The 19,333-nt window shown below is 37.5% G+C and overlaps 2 protein-coding genes and 1 pseudogene across 4 annotated transcripts; 2 read left to right on the top strand and 1 right to left on the bottom strand.

Annotated features, from left to right (window-relative positions):
• The first annotated feature begins 6,171 nt into the window (after positions 1–6,171).
• Positions 6,172–8,938, top strand: LOC107817442 (uncharacterized; annotated as a pseudogene).
• A 354-nt stretch (positions 8,939–9,292) lies between these two features.
• Positions 9,293–12,577, top strand: LOC107817440 (uncharacterized). Of its 3 annotated transcripts, none has more exons than XM_016643270.2 (4): positions 9,293–9,436; positions 10,218–10,499; positions 11,084–11,457; positions 11,973–12,577. In XM_016643270.2, exons 2-4 carry the CDS (start codon positions 10,335–10,337, stop codon positions 12,409–12,411), a joined length of 978 nt encoding a protein of 325 aa, XP_016498756.1. In that variant the 5' UTR covers positions 9,293–9,436; positions 10,218–10,334; the 3' UTR covers positions 12,412–12,577. The 3 variants fall into 3 exon arrangements, with proteins under 3 accessions (XP_016498756.1, XP_016498754.1, XP_016498755.1); XM_016643268.2 differs by lacking the exon at positions 9,293–9,436 and adding an exon at positions 9,507–9,676; XM_016643269.2 differs by lacking the exon at positions 9,293–9,436 and adding an exon at positions 9,698–9,876.
• Positions 12,578–13,287: 710 nt separating this feature from the next.
• On the bottom strand, positions 13,288–19,089 carry LOC107817439 (uncharacterized). The gene is made up of 5 exons (XM_016643267.2): positions 18,919–19,089; positions 15,696–17,982; positions 15,135–15,255; positions 14,412–14,471; positions 13,288–14,327 (listed from the first exon to the last, which is right to left on the bottom strand). The coding sequence occupies exons 2-5, from the start codon at positions 17,846–17,848 to the stop codon at positions 13,464–13,466; spliced, it is 3,198 nt and encodes a 1,065-aa protein (XP_016498753.2). The 5' UTR covers positions 17,849–17,982; positions 18,919–19,089; the 3' UTR covers positions 13,288–13,463.
• Between the last annotated feature and the right edge of the window lie 244 nt (positions 19,090–19,333).

The following is a 19,333-nucleotide window of genomic DNA, read 5'->3' as shown; positions in this document are numbered from 1 at the left end:
CTGCATATACCTTTGGTAAGTAGCACCAACGTTCTTCAAGCAAAAAGGCATTACCTTGTAGCAATAAATACCCTTGGGGGTACGGAATGCAGTAAGCTCTTCATCTTTTGGCGCCATGCGAATTTGGTTATAGCCCAATAATTCGTCCATAAATGACATTGCCTCGTACCCAGTAGTAGCATCAATCATCAACTCTGGAATAGGAAGTGGGAATTCATCTTTGGGACACGCATTGTTGAGATCTCTAAAGTCAACGCACACCCGAATCTGGCCATTCTTCTTCCTTACAAGGACAATACTTGTGACCCATGTTGGGTATTTAACTTCGCGAATAAAGTCAGCTTCAATGAGCTTGTTAACTTCATTTTCGATCAAGGGAACCAAGTTTGGCCTAAAGCGCCTTTGGGCTTGCTTAACAGGACGAGCGGCATTCTTGACTACAAGGTAATGAACTGCTACTTTTGGGTCCAATCCAGGCATCTCTTTGTAACTCCAAGAAAAGACATCCTTGAACTCCTTGAGTAACTCAACATAAGTACTTTCTTTATCGATTGCTAGTAAAGCACTTATGTATGTGGGCCTTGATTCTTCATCCGTGCCAAGGTTAACTTCTTTTAAGGCATCAATCTTGCCTTCACCCCTTCTTCAAGTTCCGGGGGAGCATCTTTCGCATCTTCATCTTCTTCAGGGTCCCCATCATTGAAGGATATGTGATAACATGGTGAAACATCCTCTAATTTCTCGTCATCCTCCATTAGAGATGAAACACCGTGCTCGCCTTGTGCAGTGACATGATATGAAGAACCCATACTTTCTTCATCTTCATCACGTTCTTTAGTGTAGACCACAGTGTATGGCTTCACCTTTAGTACCTCATCACACGAAACCATGACTTTTGTTTGTCTCCTCATTCTAGAAGGAACCAGACTTTGGAAATCCTTAGAGATCTTCTGAATTTTGGTCGAAGTGGGTGTTCTTGTATTTCGTTAGTTTCTCTGGAATTTATTCCCTTTCTTTAATAGACCCAATCTCTCAAACACAGAAGTCCTCACAGTTGATTTTCCAAGTCGATCAAATACATAAGGCTTGTTAGAAGCAGCATATTCATCTTCTACGGTGATATAATTACTGCTCGCCCTTCTTATGGAGATACGCACTGGTGACGGTTGCTTGTATCACAAACCTTCACGTGGTTGTCTATTCGCAGCTTCTGATGGGAGCTTCCCTAACTTTGACGGGTCATTGAGATTGTATCCAGCTTTTGCAAATAGCCTGTAAGCGTTAGGATCAAAACCTTCATTTGTTCGCTTTATAGGGAGTGCCACATTCTGCAAACGATTTTAGGCCACAAACCCTGCAAGTGGATTTGAGGATAACTTTACTGCCTCGATTCGTTTTACTGGAAGAGTTAAATCCTTTAGCATGTTAGTTTGGAGATTAGATGATTCACCTTCATCTTTCCTCCTTTTAGGGACATATTGGAGCGCAGGAGTTACTTTCTTGCCATAAGACGCAATATTCCCTCTATAGGATTTATTCGAGTTAGTTTGCACCTCTTCAGTAACAGCTTTGGCTCTACCAGCAGTCACTTCAACTCTTTTAGTTGTGGGCTCGTCTTTCTTGCTTTTCATGACATTATCAGCTTTTAGCTCCTTCACAATGCAGTTCTTCAAGTAGAACTTTGCATCGGCAAAAGGTGACTCAGCCTCGGTGAATGGCTCATCATCAACAACTATCTTCTCCTCGACTTTACCCTCATAGTATTTTAAACATTAATGGTAGGTAGATGGAACTACTTTATTCTCATGTATCCAAAGCCTTCCAAACAAGACGTTGTATGGAGTCTTTCCATCGATCACATGCAGCCATGCACTTGATTGCATATCTTGAATGGTGATTCCCAATCTGATAGCACCTATGGCTCTTTGGCCCCCTTGGTTAAATCCTTGAATCATCACACAACTTTTCGAGAGTTCGTTCATGGGAATACCAAGTTCTTTCATAGTGCGAATTGGCAATATGTTCACTGAGGATCCTCCATCAACCAAATTTTGATTTACCTTTTTATCGCTCATATAGCCAACCCGGTACAACGGGCGGTTATGAGAAGTGTCACCTAGTAGAAGATCGTCATTTGTGAATGTAAATTTTTCCTCACGAGCATTAATTTCTTGAGGAATAGACTCGATGAGCTTTTCCGAAGATGGTGCTGATGGTGGGTCATCACTCTTTTCATCCCCTTTGTGAGCATGGCAACAAAAGGCATCAATACCCTCATAGGAAATCTTCGTGCGGAACCAACTTGGTAAGAACTCCTCCAAGGTCACTGGATGTCGTGGCTTTTAAGGATAGTGCACCTCCACTTTTGCTTTCTTGAAATGCTTAATTGGATTCCATCTCCTTGGTCTTTTCACCATCATTTTCCTTATTGGTTGTTCTATTGATTCTTTTTGTGGGCTCATTTTGTGACGCCTACGGCTAGTCACCAACGTCCAAACTTCATCATCATCATCGTCGTCTACTTCTACTTTGTTATTCTCCAGTAATTCTTCATCTTTGATTTCTTTTAAACTGCATAGCTCATCTAGACTGAATGAGCCAAATGTGATAGAGATTTAGTTCGCACTTGCCTTCTCATCTTCAAGCACGATCTTCTCTTCACGGGCTAAGTACATAACTTTGTCCTTGAATACAAATCACTTCTCCAGAGGGTGGCTCACGAGTCGATGGTATTTGCAGTAATTTGGGTCATTCGTTTTACCAGCTTCATTTGGCCGCTTTATCTCCGGAAGCTCAATGAGATTTAACTCGAAGAGTTTTTCAAAAATTACTGGCATATCAGAATCCAGAAATGAGTACTCCTTCTCTTGTATTTCTTTTAGAGTCAACTTTCCACTTAGTTTATCTTGTAAAGAAGTGGATTTCGTACTTTGGTTCTTACTCACCTTCGTTGTGAACTTCACATGTGATGTGTTGGCATTCATAGCTTCTTTGTTTTCAGACTTGGGTGCAAACTTGCTCCATTTCCTGACTTCTTGCTTGCCGTTCCCTTTGCGAGGCTCATAGATAGGCAGCCTTTCGTTTCCAGCGGAGGCCATGCCTAACTCCATGTCATGGGCACGAGTCGCAAGTTCTTCAAATGTGCTAGGCTTGATACCTTACAAGATGTAGCGGAGTCCCCAATGCATGCCTTGGACGCACATCTTTATACCTGAAGCTTCACCCAAGCTTGTCTTTGCAGTTGAGGCTTGAATTCCTCTAACGATTGATAAATTCGATAACTGGTTCACCCTTTCGTTGACGAGTATTTGTAAGTTCTATCATACTCACAGTACGTCTCGTGCTATAAAAGAGATTGAGGAATTCTTGCTCTAGTTGATCCCAGCTATCAGCAGAACCAACCTCGAGGTCTGTGCACCAATCAAAAGTATTTCCTTTTAATGAGTGTACAAAATGCTTGATGAGGTAATCTCCATAAGTCCCAGCATTGTTGCATGACTCAACGAAGTGTGCCACATATTGCTTTGGATTGCCTTTGCCATCAAACTGTTGAAATTTTAGAGGTTGATAGCCAACAGGCATCTTCAACATATCGATCCTTGAAGTGTACGACTTTGCGTAGTTAAATGAGGACTTGGAAGCAACTTTATATTTATTTTTTATAGTCCCTTCAATGAAACCCTTTAGCTGATTGATTGGAATCATCCCTTCCGAATAGACTAGAATTTCCTTAGTGGATGTAACTTGTCGTGGGGGAGGATCAATCTCTTGAACTTCTGGGAGTTTGCCAGGTGCATGGGTGGATTCTTCTTCCATTAAAATTCCCACCCAGTCTGTTAGCTTGTCAATTCTAGCATCTTGATTTTGTACGCACTTGGTCAAGCCAGCGATTTCTTCCGTCAAGTTTGCCAACTGCTCCTCCACAGATGAAGTGTTTGTCACCATGGCTTGCATGATTATTGTGGATGATGGAGAGTAGCATGTATTGTCAAACAGATTGATCCTTGATTGGCTCACGCTATGCGGTGTAAGTGGAGAGGATCTATCTCTTGAAGCATCATCATCTTCCTTCACAATAGAGTTCTTGGATCCGTAGAGGTCAAGTAGAGCAATAGTTTTCTTGATCTTTTCAGCAACATCGCTTCCTCATTCGGGTGCGTTTGTGGAATATCTTGCTCCTTTTGAGGATGAAGATATGAAAACAGGGGTTGATGCGGACGTCACTTAGATTTCTTATTGTCCTAAAGACCTTGCTTTGCTCATCGTAATTGATCCAAAGCTTCCAAAGGTAACATCAAGGATGCTTTCCACATTAGCATATAACCTGGAGTTAACAGCCTTGGTGTATGTTGATCTAGAGTTGATTTTCTTTGAAGCCATTTCGACGTTCTTGGACTTTGGTGATTGAAAAGTTGAGATAAGAGGTAGGTATTGTCCCACCGGGCGTGCCAGAATTTGTAGACAATAAATTTATGTCAAGAAAGTAATCGAGATCGAAAAATATTGCAACAATCATAATATTTGATTTCAAATAATATGAATGTACAATCTCTATGAATCCTCTGATTCTTCTTTCCAATTATAAATTAATCCAAGGGCCTTTGAGCTTGATCTTGAATATGTAGTTTGTTGTCGCAAATGATGATCTTGAATTCAACTAGCACGAACTTTGATTTGAATTGGTACTCCTTGAATTTTGATTTGTTCTTCGTTCTTGAGCTTGAGCTTGAACTTGATTAGTTCTTTGTTCTTGAGCTTGAACTTGATTTGTTCTTCATTCTTGAGCTTGAAATTGATTGCTTGAACTTGAACTTGAACTTGTGGAGGAATTTGTAGCGTTTGATCCATGAGCTCTTTCTTGCTTCTTGTATAACTTCTGGTGTCTTTTCTGGGTTATAAAGACCCTTATTTATAGTTGTGGGAGAGAAGAGTTATGATAAAAACAAACTCTTTTCGACTAATCAGATTGAAGAGTGACAATGCCATATTTGATTGGCCAGAATATGTCACTTGCATATGTGGAACGATTTCATTGGCCTCTTAATTTGATTTGGCATGCCTTATCATTTTGACACGTGGCATGGTCTTATTGGCTCTTTCGCTTGACTTGGCGTGCCATATCATATGGCACCAAACTGGGCCTCTAGGAAAATAACATCTTGGGCTCATCACTTTAGTCCAACTAAATGGGCTAGCCCAATGGATTAAGACTTATTTATTTAATCCATATATATTGGACTTGAGTAATTAATCTAATTAAATTAGCACATAAAATTTATTTGAATTAATATATTTAATATATAGTCCAAATTAGTTTATTGGATTTAAATCCAATAAAATTTAAATGCTTACACTAGTTATATATTAGGATATAATTTACTCAATAATTGTAAACTCGTTGAAGAGATTGAACATTAATGTTTGCGTTATGGAATATATTAACTAAATCTACCATTTTAAATAAAATTTAGTTATGATTTGCAATTGATATTATTATTTTTGATTAATTTATATTTAATGTTACTGTTATTTTAAAATTATGACTTTTAATTTGATTTACTTTTATTAGAAAAAGGTGAAAACAATTTAACAAGAAAAGGCGAAAGGAAAAAAATAATTAATTTTTAAAAAATGAAGCAAAACTGGCACTTGGCTGTTTTAGTCCCCCCACCCACCCACCCAAATAAAATGTATTAACCCTTTACAACTTGTTTGGATGGTTGTTACGTATCGTTTCATAATATATCGTATCGTACTGTATTGTATTGTACTGTATCGTTTGATAAATATAATATTTGAATAGATTGTGTCGTTTGGCATCGATTTATGATATCATGCATCAGCAATATGAAGAATAAACTTGCAATATTATAAAGAACAATTATGATACAGGGTAAAATTATTATATAAAAAGATAGGGTAAATAATAAAATAAAATTATTTAATAATAATGAAGGGTGAGATTTAGAGAAAAAGATAAGGTAATAACGCGACCACATCAAATCGATTGTTACATAAAGTGACATATTTCGTCGTTATGTAACGACGGATTTAACGATACGATACATTAAAATTTAAATAATAATTAAAATAAATATATTATTTAAGTAACAATACGATACAATACAATGGTTAAAAACAATCCAAACAAGCTGTTAATATAACATACGAAATTGAACAGCAGCCAGCTCATACATCCTCTACATTTGGCCCTCTCTCAAATTGGCTATACATTCTTCATCGCTCAGTCCCCCCATCGAAGGCTTTCTTTGTTCGTTGTCTGATCTTACAGTGTTCAGGTTAGTATTATCGCTACGCTCTATTTACTTCTTGTTGTTCTTCTTTCTGTTGTTTGGACCTAGGGTTATAAATTGGTTATTTGTCCCAATTGTGGTTATGGTAATTGAACCTAATTTCCTATATATAGCTTTTTTTACTCATATGATAAATCAAAAGTAGTAGAGCTTCAATTTAGTTTGGTATATCTTTCTATATGCATTCAATAACTCCACATCAACTGTATAGGGCCCCATTTTTCTTTTAAGTTTCGTTAAACAAAGGTCCAGAGAGTTGAAATGTTGATGATTTCTCATGTGGAATTAGATCAAACCTAAGGTCCAGTCCTTCTTAGCAAATCGTAAGATATTGATTGGTCGAAATCGAAAAGGTAACTACAATATTGAATGAAGAGACATCTTACTTTAGTGTAGTTGCATACACCTTATAGTTATTCTTATCCAACACTCTATCAAAATATATAGTGAGATATAAAAGACAAGCCCTTCACACATTTTTCTGCAATGTTGTAGAGTTCCTAATGGTATATATGTTGAAGTGATAATTTAGGATATTTATTTGGGGATCCAAAGTAAGCAAATAAATTTTGGAGATCCTCCTTAATGAGGAATTGGAAAACAGTTTGAGTCCATGCTGCCTTGGTACACATGAGCCACTTCTTTTGTAAAAAACTTTTTTTTTTTGCTTAAGTGATATGTGACATAATAAAAAAGGTTATATAGGAACTCTATTTTGAAGAGGAGCTCTACTGTGAACACTAGGAAGCTTGGTAAACGAAAGAATTGCTAACATGTTTGTCATGTTGCGAACCTTAGCCTGTGGAACTGCAAAATTTGCCTTACTGGTTCGTTGCTTCCGGCATGATTGCAGGGAAGGAGATGAGCATTTGCTTTTGTGTACTTGAACTTCTAGAACTAATTAAAATTTAGAAAACTATGATTAACTAGCACTTTATCAACATGTTTAATCTGTGTTAATATATACGGATTTTGCTTTAATGAAGTCAGTCAGATTATCTCAAGCATAACCCTCAACTGGTAAGACTGCTTCGTTATTGGTGATTGCTGGCTACTTTGGTACTTCTATGTCTTTCTATCCCTTGTGATGCACTTGGCTGATAAATCTTTTAATTCTTTTTGTTAGTTAGCTTTCTGATTGGATTTACTTTTGCAGGAGATTGTTGGATACCTTACCATACTATAAAACTGTTGATATCCTAAGGTTACTCATAGAACTCAACCAACTCAAGATATCAAGAAACTTAAAAAGCAACGCGACAAAGAAAAAACTTCGCTTTACGGTCCTTAACGTTGATTAAACCCTAAATCTGTGTCGTTTTTTATGATATAAACAGGAGATTTTGCACCCAGTTCAGAAAATAATGACTTCGTTTGGGTCGCTTAAGCAGGCTATCTTTGATAGACAAGCAAGAAAACAGCAATACCAAGATCACATACTGGGCCTGAATGCTTATGATCGCCACAAGAAATTCCTCAATGATTATGTTGGATATTATGGAAGAGAGAGATTCACACAAGAAAAGTTGCCTGTTAAAACAGATCAGGATACACTTAAAGAAGGATATCGGTTCATACGAACTGAGGAAGATGATATGAATCCATCTTGGGAGCAAAGGTTGGTGAAGCGCTACTATGACAAGCTTTTTAAAGAATATTGCTTAGCCGATATGACACACTATAAGAGTGGCAAGATTGGCCTGAGATGGAGGACCGAAAAGGAAGTGATATCTGGGAAAGGGCAATTTGTCTGTGGTAACAAACACTGCAGTGAGAGAGATGGTCTAGCTAGCTACGAGGTGAATTTTTCATATGTTGAAGCAGGAGAAAACAAACAGGCCCTAGTGAAATTGGTAACCTGTGAAAGATGTGCAGAAAAGCTTCATTATAAAAAGAGGAAGGAGAAGGAGAAGGAGCAGTCTAGAGAAAATCTGAAAGATAAGCATCGAAGGAAAAGGGAAAGATCTGTAAGTGATGATGACAATAAGGATGATAAATATGAACGAAGGAAAGGCAAGAGTAGAGGGTCCAAGGCTTCAACTTCATCTGAAAATCCAGGTAATGAAGATAATGAAAATATTGATGAGTATCTGGAGGGAATGTTTCCTTGACAGGAGGATATTGATATCATTGTAGAGATTTCAAGTTCCATTAAATTGTTTTAGATTGCAGCTAGATATTTTTGATTGGGCAACGGAGAAGGAATTTAGTAGGAAAAGAGGGAGTAAATTCGTAATTGTATAAGGCTAGTCTGGTTAAAGGAACACAGGAACCTGGAAAAGCAGGAAGGGGAGAGTTCAAGTATTCTATTTAGTTGTCTTATCCATGGTCATTGGTCGGTGAGTCCTGATTCTACGTCGGGTATTATTCACGTGTAGCAAGTGATATTTTTGCTTAGTTATCTACAGCTTTTGTTAATTAGTAGCTACTCTGAATGTAAATACAAAATCTTGCACACCTATGGTCGTTATGAAGTTTCTTGAAGTTTACTCGTTTGACCTGAGGAATGTCTCATCCTTCAATTGTTTTTTTTTTTCGATTTATAGATGTAAGGCTCCTCTTAAAACTGTGCTCATGGACCACAATTGTGTTGAAAATGTAATCGCGTATGTAATTGAAAAGAAGGCAGTGAAGTTCATGACTTTCTATAGCTTTCTATGTTTGCTGTTTATCAAGTATGGTACTGGGCTTCACTTGTTATCGAGGAGGATGGAACTGAACTTCACTATCGTGTTTGTGAAAATAGTTGTTCCATTAAATATTTGCTGCCAATTAACCATTTCAATCATATATCTAAAGTAATTGTATTTAAGCTTGATTGGAATTGGGCCCGTTTCTGAAATTCAAATTATTATATATAATGGTACCAAGTTTATACGTAAATACTTACTATCAGATAAAGTTAGTGCGTGTGTGTGTATTTTTCAGATAAAATCAAAATCATGATATTTATGCATATTAGGGGGTAAGATAAGCTACATATAGACTTTCTTAGTAAAATATATTTCGTGTCTCCCCTTCTCGTACGTTGGTAAAACTGGCCGAATAAGAACTGACATCTCAACCATAGAAGGGAAGTATGGTAATGCAAAAAAGAGGATAGCACCATTCGAATTCGACAGGTATACACTTTATTAGTAATTCGAAAAGTACATATAGACTGTATTGGTAAAAACAATTTTGAAATAACATTTTCTTTTTAAGACAACTGAAAACAAAAACAAAATGAGGTTCCGTTATTCTCGTTGAAATATCAGAAAAATAGTAAAGCTGAAACAACATTTGCGTTAAACACTTCCTAGCAAGAAAAAGAAAATCTAATTTTGTGTCATTTCTTGTATATCAAGGTGACCAAAGTTCTAGTAAGTATTTGTTTTAATAAATTTCAGAAACCTTCAAATTTTATAGTCTAATATCTCTCCCTTCAGCAAGCTTCCCATTTTCATTTCAAGGCAATTCTTGATCTCAGTATGTGCTGAAAATCGGAAATATTAATTGGAATTTGTTATACAGAGCCAGAAATATAAAAAAAATTATTTTCCTTGGAACTTTTTTTATAAAGGTGCGTTTGTTTGAATATTTGGTGATCTTGAATAATAAAAATAGGAACTTTTCATTTTTATTGTGAATATTGATCTGGGTATATATGTGCTGAAATATTATGTTTCAAAAGGCCCCCTTTTACTCCACTGTGAGAAAGATTGATAATTTCTGTTTGAGTTTATGATATCTTTAATCTTGTACACAATTTCATTTTCATGACCAATATTGATTTGGGTATCTGCTGAAAGATAGATAATGTTCTTTGAATTTATGATTATCTTGAATTGAAAATTCTAATGCAGAACTGAGATATTTTCATTTTCATATCTTGATCTGCTTATTTCTTTTTTGAATTTGCAGTTTCTAAAGAGCCCCTTTGGCTGAACTGCTGGGAAGATAGGGAGATGTTTGAATTTTGATGATATTGAATTGGAAATTCAAATTCAGAAATAGAAATTTGCTTTTAGGTAGAGAAAAATGGGGGTAGATTATTACAACGTATTGAATGTAGGGAAGACAGCGACAGATGATGATCTGAAGAAAGCTTACAGAAAATTGGCAATGAAATGGCATCCTGATAAGAACCCCAACAACAAGAAGGAAGCTGAGGCTCAGTTCAAGCAAATATCTGAGGCCTATGAAGTTTGTCACACTTACCCTTTCTTTATTTTTAAATGTGCATATATCTATGGAAATGTTCACAATCACGATCACGCATTTAAATATAGTAACAATAGAGAAAAACTTTGATGATTTTCATGGGAGAAATTGGGTGTTTAAGTATAATATATGTAATGGAGTTTCTTTCTTAAACCTTTGTGAAGTTTGAAGGATCTATCTACGGCGAAACTTTGTGCTAATATTGTGAAAATGACAGTATAACTTCAAGGAAAATCTTTGGAAGTCCCACTTTATGAAAACTATGATACTAAAGCTGCTACAAGGAAGAAAATGTTATTTCCTTTTACTATCCTTCAAATTCTGTATAATTGAAAGCTCTTTGTTTGCTAGGCCTAGTCGACTCTGCTGTCAACCGAGGTCCAAATCTTGTAGTGAAGGCTATAATGATTTTCTCATAACTCTAGTGGTTGTTGAATTGATTGCTCCTTACCCCTTGTTAAGCAAAAAGAACAGATTTTGTATTTTGTATGTTTTAGTGCATTGTCTCTCTGACTTTTCTTTAGGCCTCCAAACTATTATAATTGAGTTTTTACTTCTTTCTTCAGATTTTAAGTGATCCACAGAAAAGACAAGTCTATGATCAGTATGGTGAAGAAGGTCTAAAAGACATGCCGTCACCTGGATCTAGCGGTAATCCTCGTAATGCTGAGGATATTTTTGCAGAATTTTTCGGGAGCAGCCCGTTCGGGTTTGGGTCAGCTGGAGTAAAGTCGACGAGATTTTCATCAGAAGGAAGCGGTTTGTTTGGGGGATTTGGTGGTGGTGAGAATATTTTTAGAACAGCGAGTGATGGAATGGGTGCTACTATGCCCAAAAAACCACCACCAGTAGAGAGTAAATTGCCTTGCAGCCTTGAGGAGCTTTACTCTGGATCAACAAGGAAAATGAAGATCTCTAGAACTGTGGTTGATGCGAACGGGTAATCACATTACATTCCTTTTCTTTCCCCCTCTTTCCATTGTTTTAGAATGTTCTTTTTATGTTACTAAAAGAAAAGAATACTTTTAATGTAAATATTTGATGAATATCTTTCTCTTTGAGCCAAGGGCCTATCGGAAACAATCTCTCTATCTTCAAGGTAGGGACTCCCCTTACCCCACTTGTGGGATTATACTGCGTTTATTGTTGTTGTGTTTGATGAATATCTTTCTGCTTTGCTACCCTTCCTAAAAGGAGATTGCATTCAAAAACTCTCCTCACTTTAGTTCAGATATCTTTATGCATATAACGATCATTGAGGAATCTTAAAAAGAAAATGGTGGACCGTCCCTGCTATGTGAAGTTTTGTTTGTCTACAACTGTTATTCCTCTTTGTTCTGAACTATTTTTCAGATTATTTGAACTTTAAACTATGAATGAACAAGGAGCTTGTAATGTTAAGTTGCTTAAATAATCTCTATGTTTTGATACAACTGACATGCATTCATTTTGCAGGCGGTTAGTGACAGAAACGGAGATTTTAACGATTGATGTAAAACCTGGGTGGAAGAAAGGGACAAAGATAACATTCCCAGACAAAGGAAATGAGGAGTTGAACCAGCTTCCAGCAGACCTCGTGTTTGTAATCGATGAGAAGCCCCACGACGTTTACAAGAGAGAAGGGAATGACCTTATTAGGAACTATAAGGTAACATTAGCAGAGGCATTGGGAGGAACAATTGTCAATCTCACAACGTTAGATGGTCGCGAGTTGACAATTCCAGTGAATGAAATTGTGAAACCTGGTTATGAGCTTGTCATTCAAAAACAAGGCATGCCAATCACAAAAGAACCTGGAAATAGGGGTGATTTAAAGATCAAGTTTGAAGTTAAATTTCCTACAAGATTCACAACTGAACAACGAGCTGCCCTTAAGCGCGCTTTGGGAGCTTGAACCTGCTAAATCCAACATTCCAAGTAAATTACAAATATAGGATGTTATTTTTTATGAATTCATTGTAACAAAAACAAAAAAAGTTCTTTACACATGTTTGGGACTCGTCAAAGATGAGATGCTACTTCTTTTTCCATTTCAACAAGGTATAGCACTTTCTTTTTTAGATTTTCTTTTAATTGAAAGCAAAGGGTGGGTTTATGTCAATTATTGTGTCCCTACTGACAGAGGCGGATCAAAAATTTAATCGCTATAGTTTGAAAATTTAAGGTTCTTAACATTGAACCCATTATATTTTTAAAGTTATGGGTTCATATCTACTATTTTTTACAAATTTAATAAATTTATACTCCGTATCGAAAGTTATGGCCCGCCACTTTAATTAATACTACATCCGCCGCTGCTGACTGACTTGATGGAGGGTTAATATTGACACTTGTGTTGTAAACTAACACTTTCAATTGCGAAACGTTATATCATATACTTGAAAGTTGGCAGCTTATTTACCTAATTGTTGTTCTTTTCCAGTCTCTCTTACCCATCTGTTTCCCTCACAACCCCAAAATAAAGAAACAAAAAAAAAGACCTGTCCCTAAGATTGATAGTATCAAATGAATATTGCACTTACAAGATTATTCAGACTAGAGTATGACATCACAAAGAAAGGAAAAAAAGGGATAATGAACTTTTAATGTTGTTAACCCCCATTACGAGTTTGTTAATGAGAATAGTCCTCTGACTCCAAGGAGGGCGCCAGAAGAGTTGCCAGTTAATATATAATATACCATATCCAGCCATGGACAGAAATTATGCTTAAAAGACGAAAATTGTTGTGTTTCTCTTTTCCTGAAACACAATACAGTGAAAATGAACCAGTGAAGAAGAAGAGAGTATCTCCTGCTGCTGCTTATATGCTAAAAGTACATAATTGTTCTAAAACAACTAGAAAGCTACATGCCTAATCTAAGGTCTAAAATCCAAACACGAAAAAGAAAACATATCCAGAATTTACATCATGATGACTAATCACCAACTAACAAAAAAGAAAGACTTCAGAATCCCCTATTCCTCACATCCCTTCTCCAATCAGCTTGATACTGTCCCCTGGGTGACAATATTTGTGGCCTGTTTGGAACGTTTATTGGTGATTGCAAAGGCATAGCCATAGGTGTGGCCAATGGTCTATGGTGAGCCAAGAGCGGCCGCTGAAAATTATGGCCTAAAGGGTAAGGAGGACGCTGCTGCTGGAGTGGGGCTTGTGGCCGCCACTCCGGAATGTCATCGTCGTCATCATTCCACGGTTCAATTCCAATACCAACATTTGTAACTCTATCATTAGTACTAGCTGTACCAGTTTGCCCATACTTAAGTACAAGTTCTCTCATCTGGTCTACAGGACGAGAGGGCGGTGGTTGGTTATACGGAGGGGCGATTCTTGACCCATGAGACAAGTTTTGAGACGGATGCCTAGGCCTAGAAGCATTTATATTACCAGAAAAATTAAACTCAGGCAAATCATCATCATCACGAACTGCTTTGGGACCAAACCCAGGTGGGATATCATCATCATCGTCCGGGGTAGGATCGTGTTTCAAAGATACAGGTCCTTTAGGCATCAAATTTACATTAACGTTTCCATCTTTTTCATGCTGTCCTCTAGAAAACATCTGTTGTTTTTTCAAGCCGTGTTTATGGTGCGAAGAAGAGTTAGGTGATATCGTTGAACTTATATGAAGTTTTCTCCATACAACTACGCCAATTAGACCATTTTCAGTTGAATCATATAGCTCTCTAGGGTCTTTGGTAAAGTGTTTGCTTATCATATCAAGTAAGCGCGGTGGACACAAATATACTTCCACTCCTGGAGCTGGCTCGGCAAACCCCGGCCTCTCATCTGAAACGTATGAATCCACTGCCTAAAAAGATTATCAAAGACCAGATAAGCAAACGTAAACCAATTGATAATACTGCAGAAGAGTTGCTAGAAATACAGTTCATACCTCAGAAATGTTTGCTCGTTCAATCTCAGATGAGTTGTCCCTTAGAACAAATTGAACAACCTGCATTATGCAATATGATTAGCACAAGAAGTTTGAAGAATTTTAATATCGCAACTTATGTAAAAGCACTAGTATTTTTTTTAATGAAGAACTTGTGTAAAAGCACCACTTTCAAGACGTAATCTTGACCATTCAAAATTAGGATCCATCAGTTTACTGGTACATCAGAAGTTATTCATCCACCTCTGGTTTAAAACGATGGTTAAGCCAAACAAGTTGAAAAATTGTATTTATCGCAGACTAAACACTTAATTTCACTAAAAGCTAAACATTGTGGGAAGTTGAGTGCAGCATTTATTTTATCTTTCTAAAATCTTGGAGCTTTTGATATGTCTGACATTGAAAAAACCTAATTAGAGAACGTTAAATGAACTTAGTCGAGCCTTCTGGAAAAGATGATTATTCAACTCAAGTCATTCCAACCACGGCATAAGAAAAAAAGCAAATCATCCAGTACATAATAAAAAGCTGGAAACGTGGAAAGGACCAATGCTCTGAAACCATCTGATTGAAATGGCTGTATTTTGGAATATACATTCTTAGTAGACAACAATGGAAGTCGTCAAAAAATAAGGAAAATCTATACACTATCTGCAATAAGCTGCAACCTGAAGTATGGGATAAAAGACTAGCTACAATAAAGGAAAGAAAATCATAAGATACCATGACTGCACGACTTCGTGACATAGGAAGCTCTTGAAGAAATTTCTCGAATGCATCAAGTCGAACTCTACCCTTGATCTCAAGAGAACTTGGCCACTCATTAGTTGGTGTCTTTTCACCACTGAAACAGAAGATAACAAAGAAGAAATGCCACTCTCTTGTTAGCACCACAGATAATGTTTTAATCAACACGTGCATTTTGAATGTTCTAGAGGGGAGTTAAAAACAGAGAACAATGAAGGATATTCACTCGGGAGAACCCACTCGAGATCTAATGCAAAGTACTAGAAAAAGGTAAAGGAAAACTAATCCAAAGCAAGCAAAGCCAAATGATGCAACATGCATTTAAATTGGTGTCAGTCTATTCGTCTGCAGAGAGAATTTTCAAGACAAATAAAATTATCAAGGGAACGAAAAAAATAGCATGGCACTAAAAAGAAAGAGATAACCAACAGAGACTCAACTGTGATAACAGTGCGATAAAACATGTACTACAAGAGAATGACATCAATAGATAGTAATTGCTCTACAGATGAAAGCTCTTTTAAAAAATATGCATACCTTCTAAACAAACCAAAGACTGTCACCAAGGATGAAATAGTAAGCTGGAGTGCCCCCTCCCAGATGCTTGAAACTAGAGAAGCGTTACCACGAGGTCCTGCCTTCTTGATAGGGCTCTCAGCAGATTTTACAAGTGCATTACCAGTAGTAGTTACTTTTTTAACAACAGAGCCCCCTGTAGATACCAGGGACTCCTTTGGTTCGGCGTGATTCTTGACCCCTTTATCTGCAGAAGCAACAGCAGGATCTTTAGAGGCTAGACCAGAACCCACAGCTTTGTTAGGGTCATCAGAGCTTTCTTTGTCTGGAGGAGGTGTGGAATTATTGTTTTCGGCTGGCAGGTTCTCAAAAGGAGGTTCAGAATTGAGTGATTCCATGAATTCGTCTAAGGAAACAATAGGAGGAAGAAATTCTGCATCCTTGAATTCTTCTACAACCATTCCCTGCATCAAATCAGCCCCATCAGCTGGAATTACCAAGCTATCAGACACATCTTGCTTTTCTGGCCTATTCTGTTGGCTGGTAACATTTTCTTTACTTCCAATCTCATCCGTACCAGAAGGGCTAGAATCTTTTCCCCTCTCTATCTTCGGGATAAACTGCGACACATTTGAACCTGCAGATATCTCAGCTGCAATGTTATTATCGTCCCGTTCAAAATCCACCTGATATTCACCCTTGTGAGTTTTCTTAACCAGGCGTCTCATGTCAACTTCACTATCAGGCAAAACTACCATTTGAGCAAGTTCCTCGGCTTTTGCCACCCGCCACTGAGATAACTCCTTTGAAGCAAGTTCTTCAGCAGTCATTGAACATAACTTTTCCGGGGATATCTCACCGGACATCACTCTCTCTCGCAATTCAGGATTACTGCGATCTTTTAGGTTGAAGAGAAGAGACCTGCCCTTCTCTTTATATTTTTTGTTCACGCCTCCAAATAATTTAAAAAGTTCCGCCTCAACTTTTAAAGCTATATCTTGTGGAGATGATTTTGCATGCTCGCCTTCATCTCCAACCACACCCTCATCAAACAAATTGGCTTTTTCAGCATCCTGGAGGAAGTCAGCTTCTCTTAACTGCATATCTAGATCCATCGCCCAAGTGAGACCGTTCCCTTGCAGAAGTTCATCTTTGACAAAAAAGTTTTCGCTGAACGGAACATCATCCACATGCAATTCAAGCTCATCAGAGCCAGGTATAGAGTTTCTCATGCTCACATCATCTTGAAGCCCATGAGATGAACTCTGACTGTCATTGGTTTTATCAACAGCGAAAGCGCCAGCTGAAGGAAGTACATCACCAGAGTTTTGATGCACATGATCATGTGAGACAGACGTTTGAGGTAGACCTTCACTGGCAGTTCTTGGAGCTACATTCACCTGCGAAGGCTGAGAACCAACTGCTTCATTTGGATCCTTGGCAGCATTTACAACAGCATCTGGATTCTGACATGACATAGCCAGAGCTGAAGCAAGAGATTCTCTCATTTTGGACCTCACAGCATCAGAGGACTCGGATCGAGCCTTGGAGGTTGGCTCAGCTTGAATTGTTCGTCCTTTTGGAGTCTGCAACCGCTGGGAGGCAGTTTTATTGGATATGGATTCATTTCGTGCCATTTTCTTGCTTGACGCGGGTAGACTTTGTGAACCTCCAGAAGTTGACTTTGACTGTTGCTGTCCAGGTTTCTTGATAGCAGAAGATTGCTGCGCAAAACTAGGAGATGTGGATAAAGAAGCTCCCAGTGCAGTGCGCTTATTTGGCATTGATGGCGTATGAGGTGAAGAACCATGTACTGATGGTTCCATCTCAGCCTTCCGTTTGGCGAGTAACGAAGATTTCTGTGCACCTGGACTATTTGGCACATATCTATTATCTGCTCCCATCTGCTGATGTGATAACATGAACTGCTGCGGATTCATTTTGGGTCCCATCTGTCCCAACTGATCCGCAGAAACCGATGTATCAAATCTGTTGGCCATAGGCTCATTTGCCCAAACAAACTGATGTGATGCAGAATTATTTGGCATGTGTCCGACAATCCTCGTTTGCATATGTGCTATGGTAGAGTCAGGATTACCAGAAACATGGTCCATCTGAACCAGCTGCCCATCAGGTGGTCCTGAGAACTGCTGAGAAACAAGATCACTGGACATTACAGATAAACAGAAGAGCGCATACAACGTCAAAATTATAGTCAGAGTGCCCCTGCACTTTAGAGCAAAGACGCTATGTTGTTCACACCAACATCTTCCTCCAGACCTGACTTATTCGTAGCACAAGAAGATCCCTGCACTCAGCAAACAGCAAGCAAAATAATAAATCCCTGTGGAAATTGGAACAGGAAAGCAACTGCCACTTATCAAAACCAAGAAAAAAGATTTTTTTTTAGAGACAAGCCCCATCAAAGCAGAATATAGGATGTAATTTAACATATTCAGCAAGGCAAGGGTTAACAAACCAATCAGCGCAGTTTCAAATAAGGAAAACACTACAGGAAAAATTTACATAGCTTTGAAACATGACACACTAGCCCTTGGGATTCCTCGGTCATAAAAAGAAGAACTCTAAAAGACAAGTAGCAAGCTTTCAAAATAGCAATATACACAGCAGTAGCATAATTATGCTTTCTCTTGAAAGAAGAAAAAGTTTCGCCCTGGATGAAAAACAAAGTTAATATTAAATTCCACCATGACAAACACAATCAGTCCCAGAAACAAAAACATTACCTACCCAACCGATAATTCCTCACAAGATCTCTTATCAAAACCCTAGTTTCTAATCTTCCAACGGTATCCAAAATCCCTTAATTACCAATTCACCAACGCGGATAATTAAGTAGTTTCACCTCGATTCTAAATTACATAAAGATACATCAGATGGGTCAGATAAATCAGTAACAAAAGGAAGCTATTTACCTACATGAGCAGAAATAGAACGAATTTGATAAAATGAGCTGCCGAATTAGTGAAAATTCATTTTTTTCCAAAAAATAAAAATAAAAACATTTTCAACAAAGACAAAATAAATCAGCTTCATCTATCAAATTATACTTTAAAGATAGAACTTTCACAATAAAAGTTCAAGTGGACCTATACCATATGAGAAAATCAAGAAACCCAATACATAAACCCTGATTTCAAATCCTTAAAGGGCATCGAAAAATCATAAATTTCAACAAACAAACAAAAACACAAATTCAGAACATGGGTCGAATGATACGTACCTAAAATCAATAAGAGCGACAAGTTATTCAACAAGCTGAGCTGCGCATATACACAGATTATTATTTTATGGAGAGAAAAAAAAAGAGAAATTAGGAGCTGAGCTGAGCTGAGGCTAAAGCTTTATCGAAGAAGCCCTAGAAAGATCCAAATATAAATCCACAAGTGTGGGTGTGGCGAAGCCGATTCGCTAGCGGGCTTTCTGTTTCTGACACGTTGCTGTTGACCTACTATGGGCCTATTATTTGTTTTGGGCTTTGGCCCTAAAACTTTCTATTGACCTTTTCTCAAAGTGATTTTTACGCCGATTCATTATTTATTTTTTCTAGCATATTATTTATATTGTCTAGCATATATACATAGATTATACAAATTAATTTTATACATAATATATGTATATTATATATTTTCTATATT

This window comes from Nicotiana tabacum, chromosome 23 (genome assembly GCF_000715075.1).
Source record: "Nicotiana tabacum cultivar K326 chromosome 23, ASM71507v2, whole genome shotgun sequence".
NCBI classification, from domain to species: domain Eukaryota; kingdom Viridiplantae; phylum Streptophyta; class Magnoliopsida; order Solanales; family Solanaceae; genus Nicotiana; species Nicotiana tabacum.
Note: the sequence above shows the minus strand (reverse complement) of the source record. Positions and strands in the feature narration are given on the sequence as shown.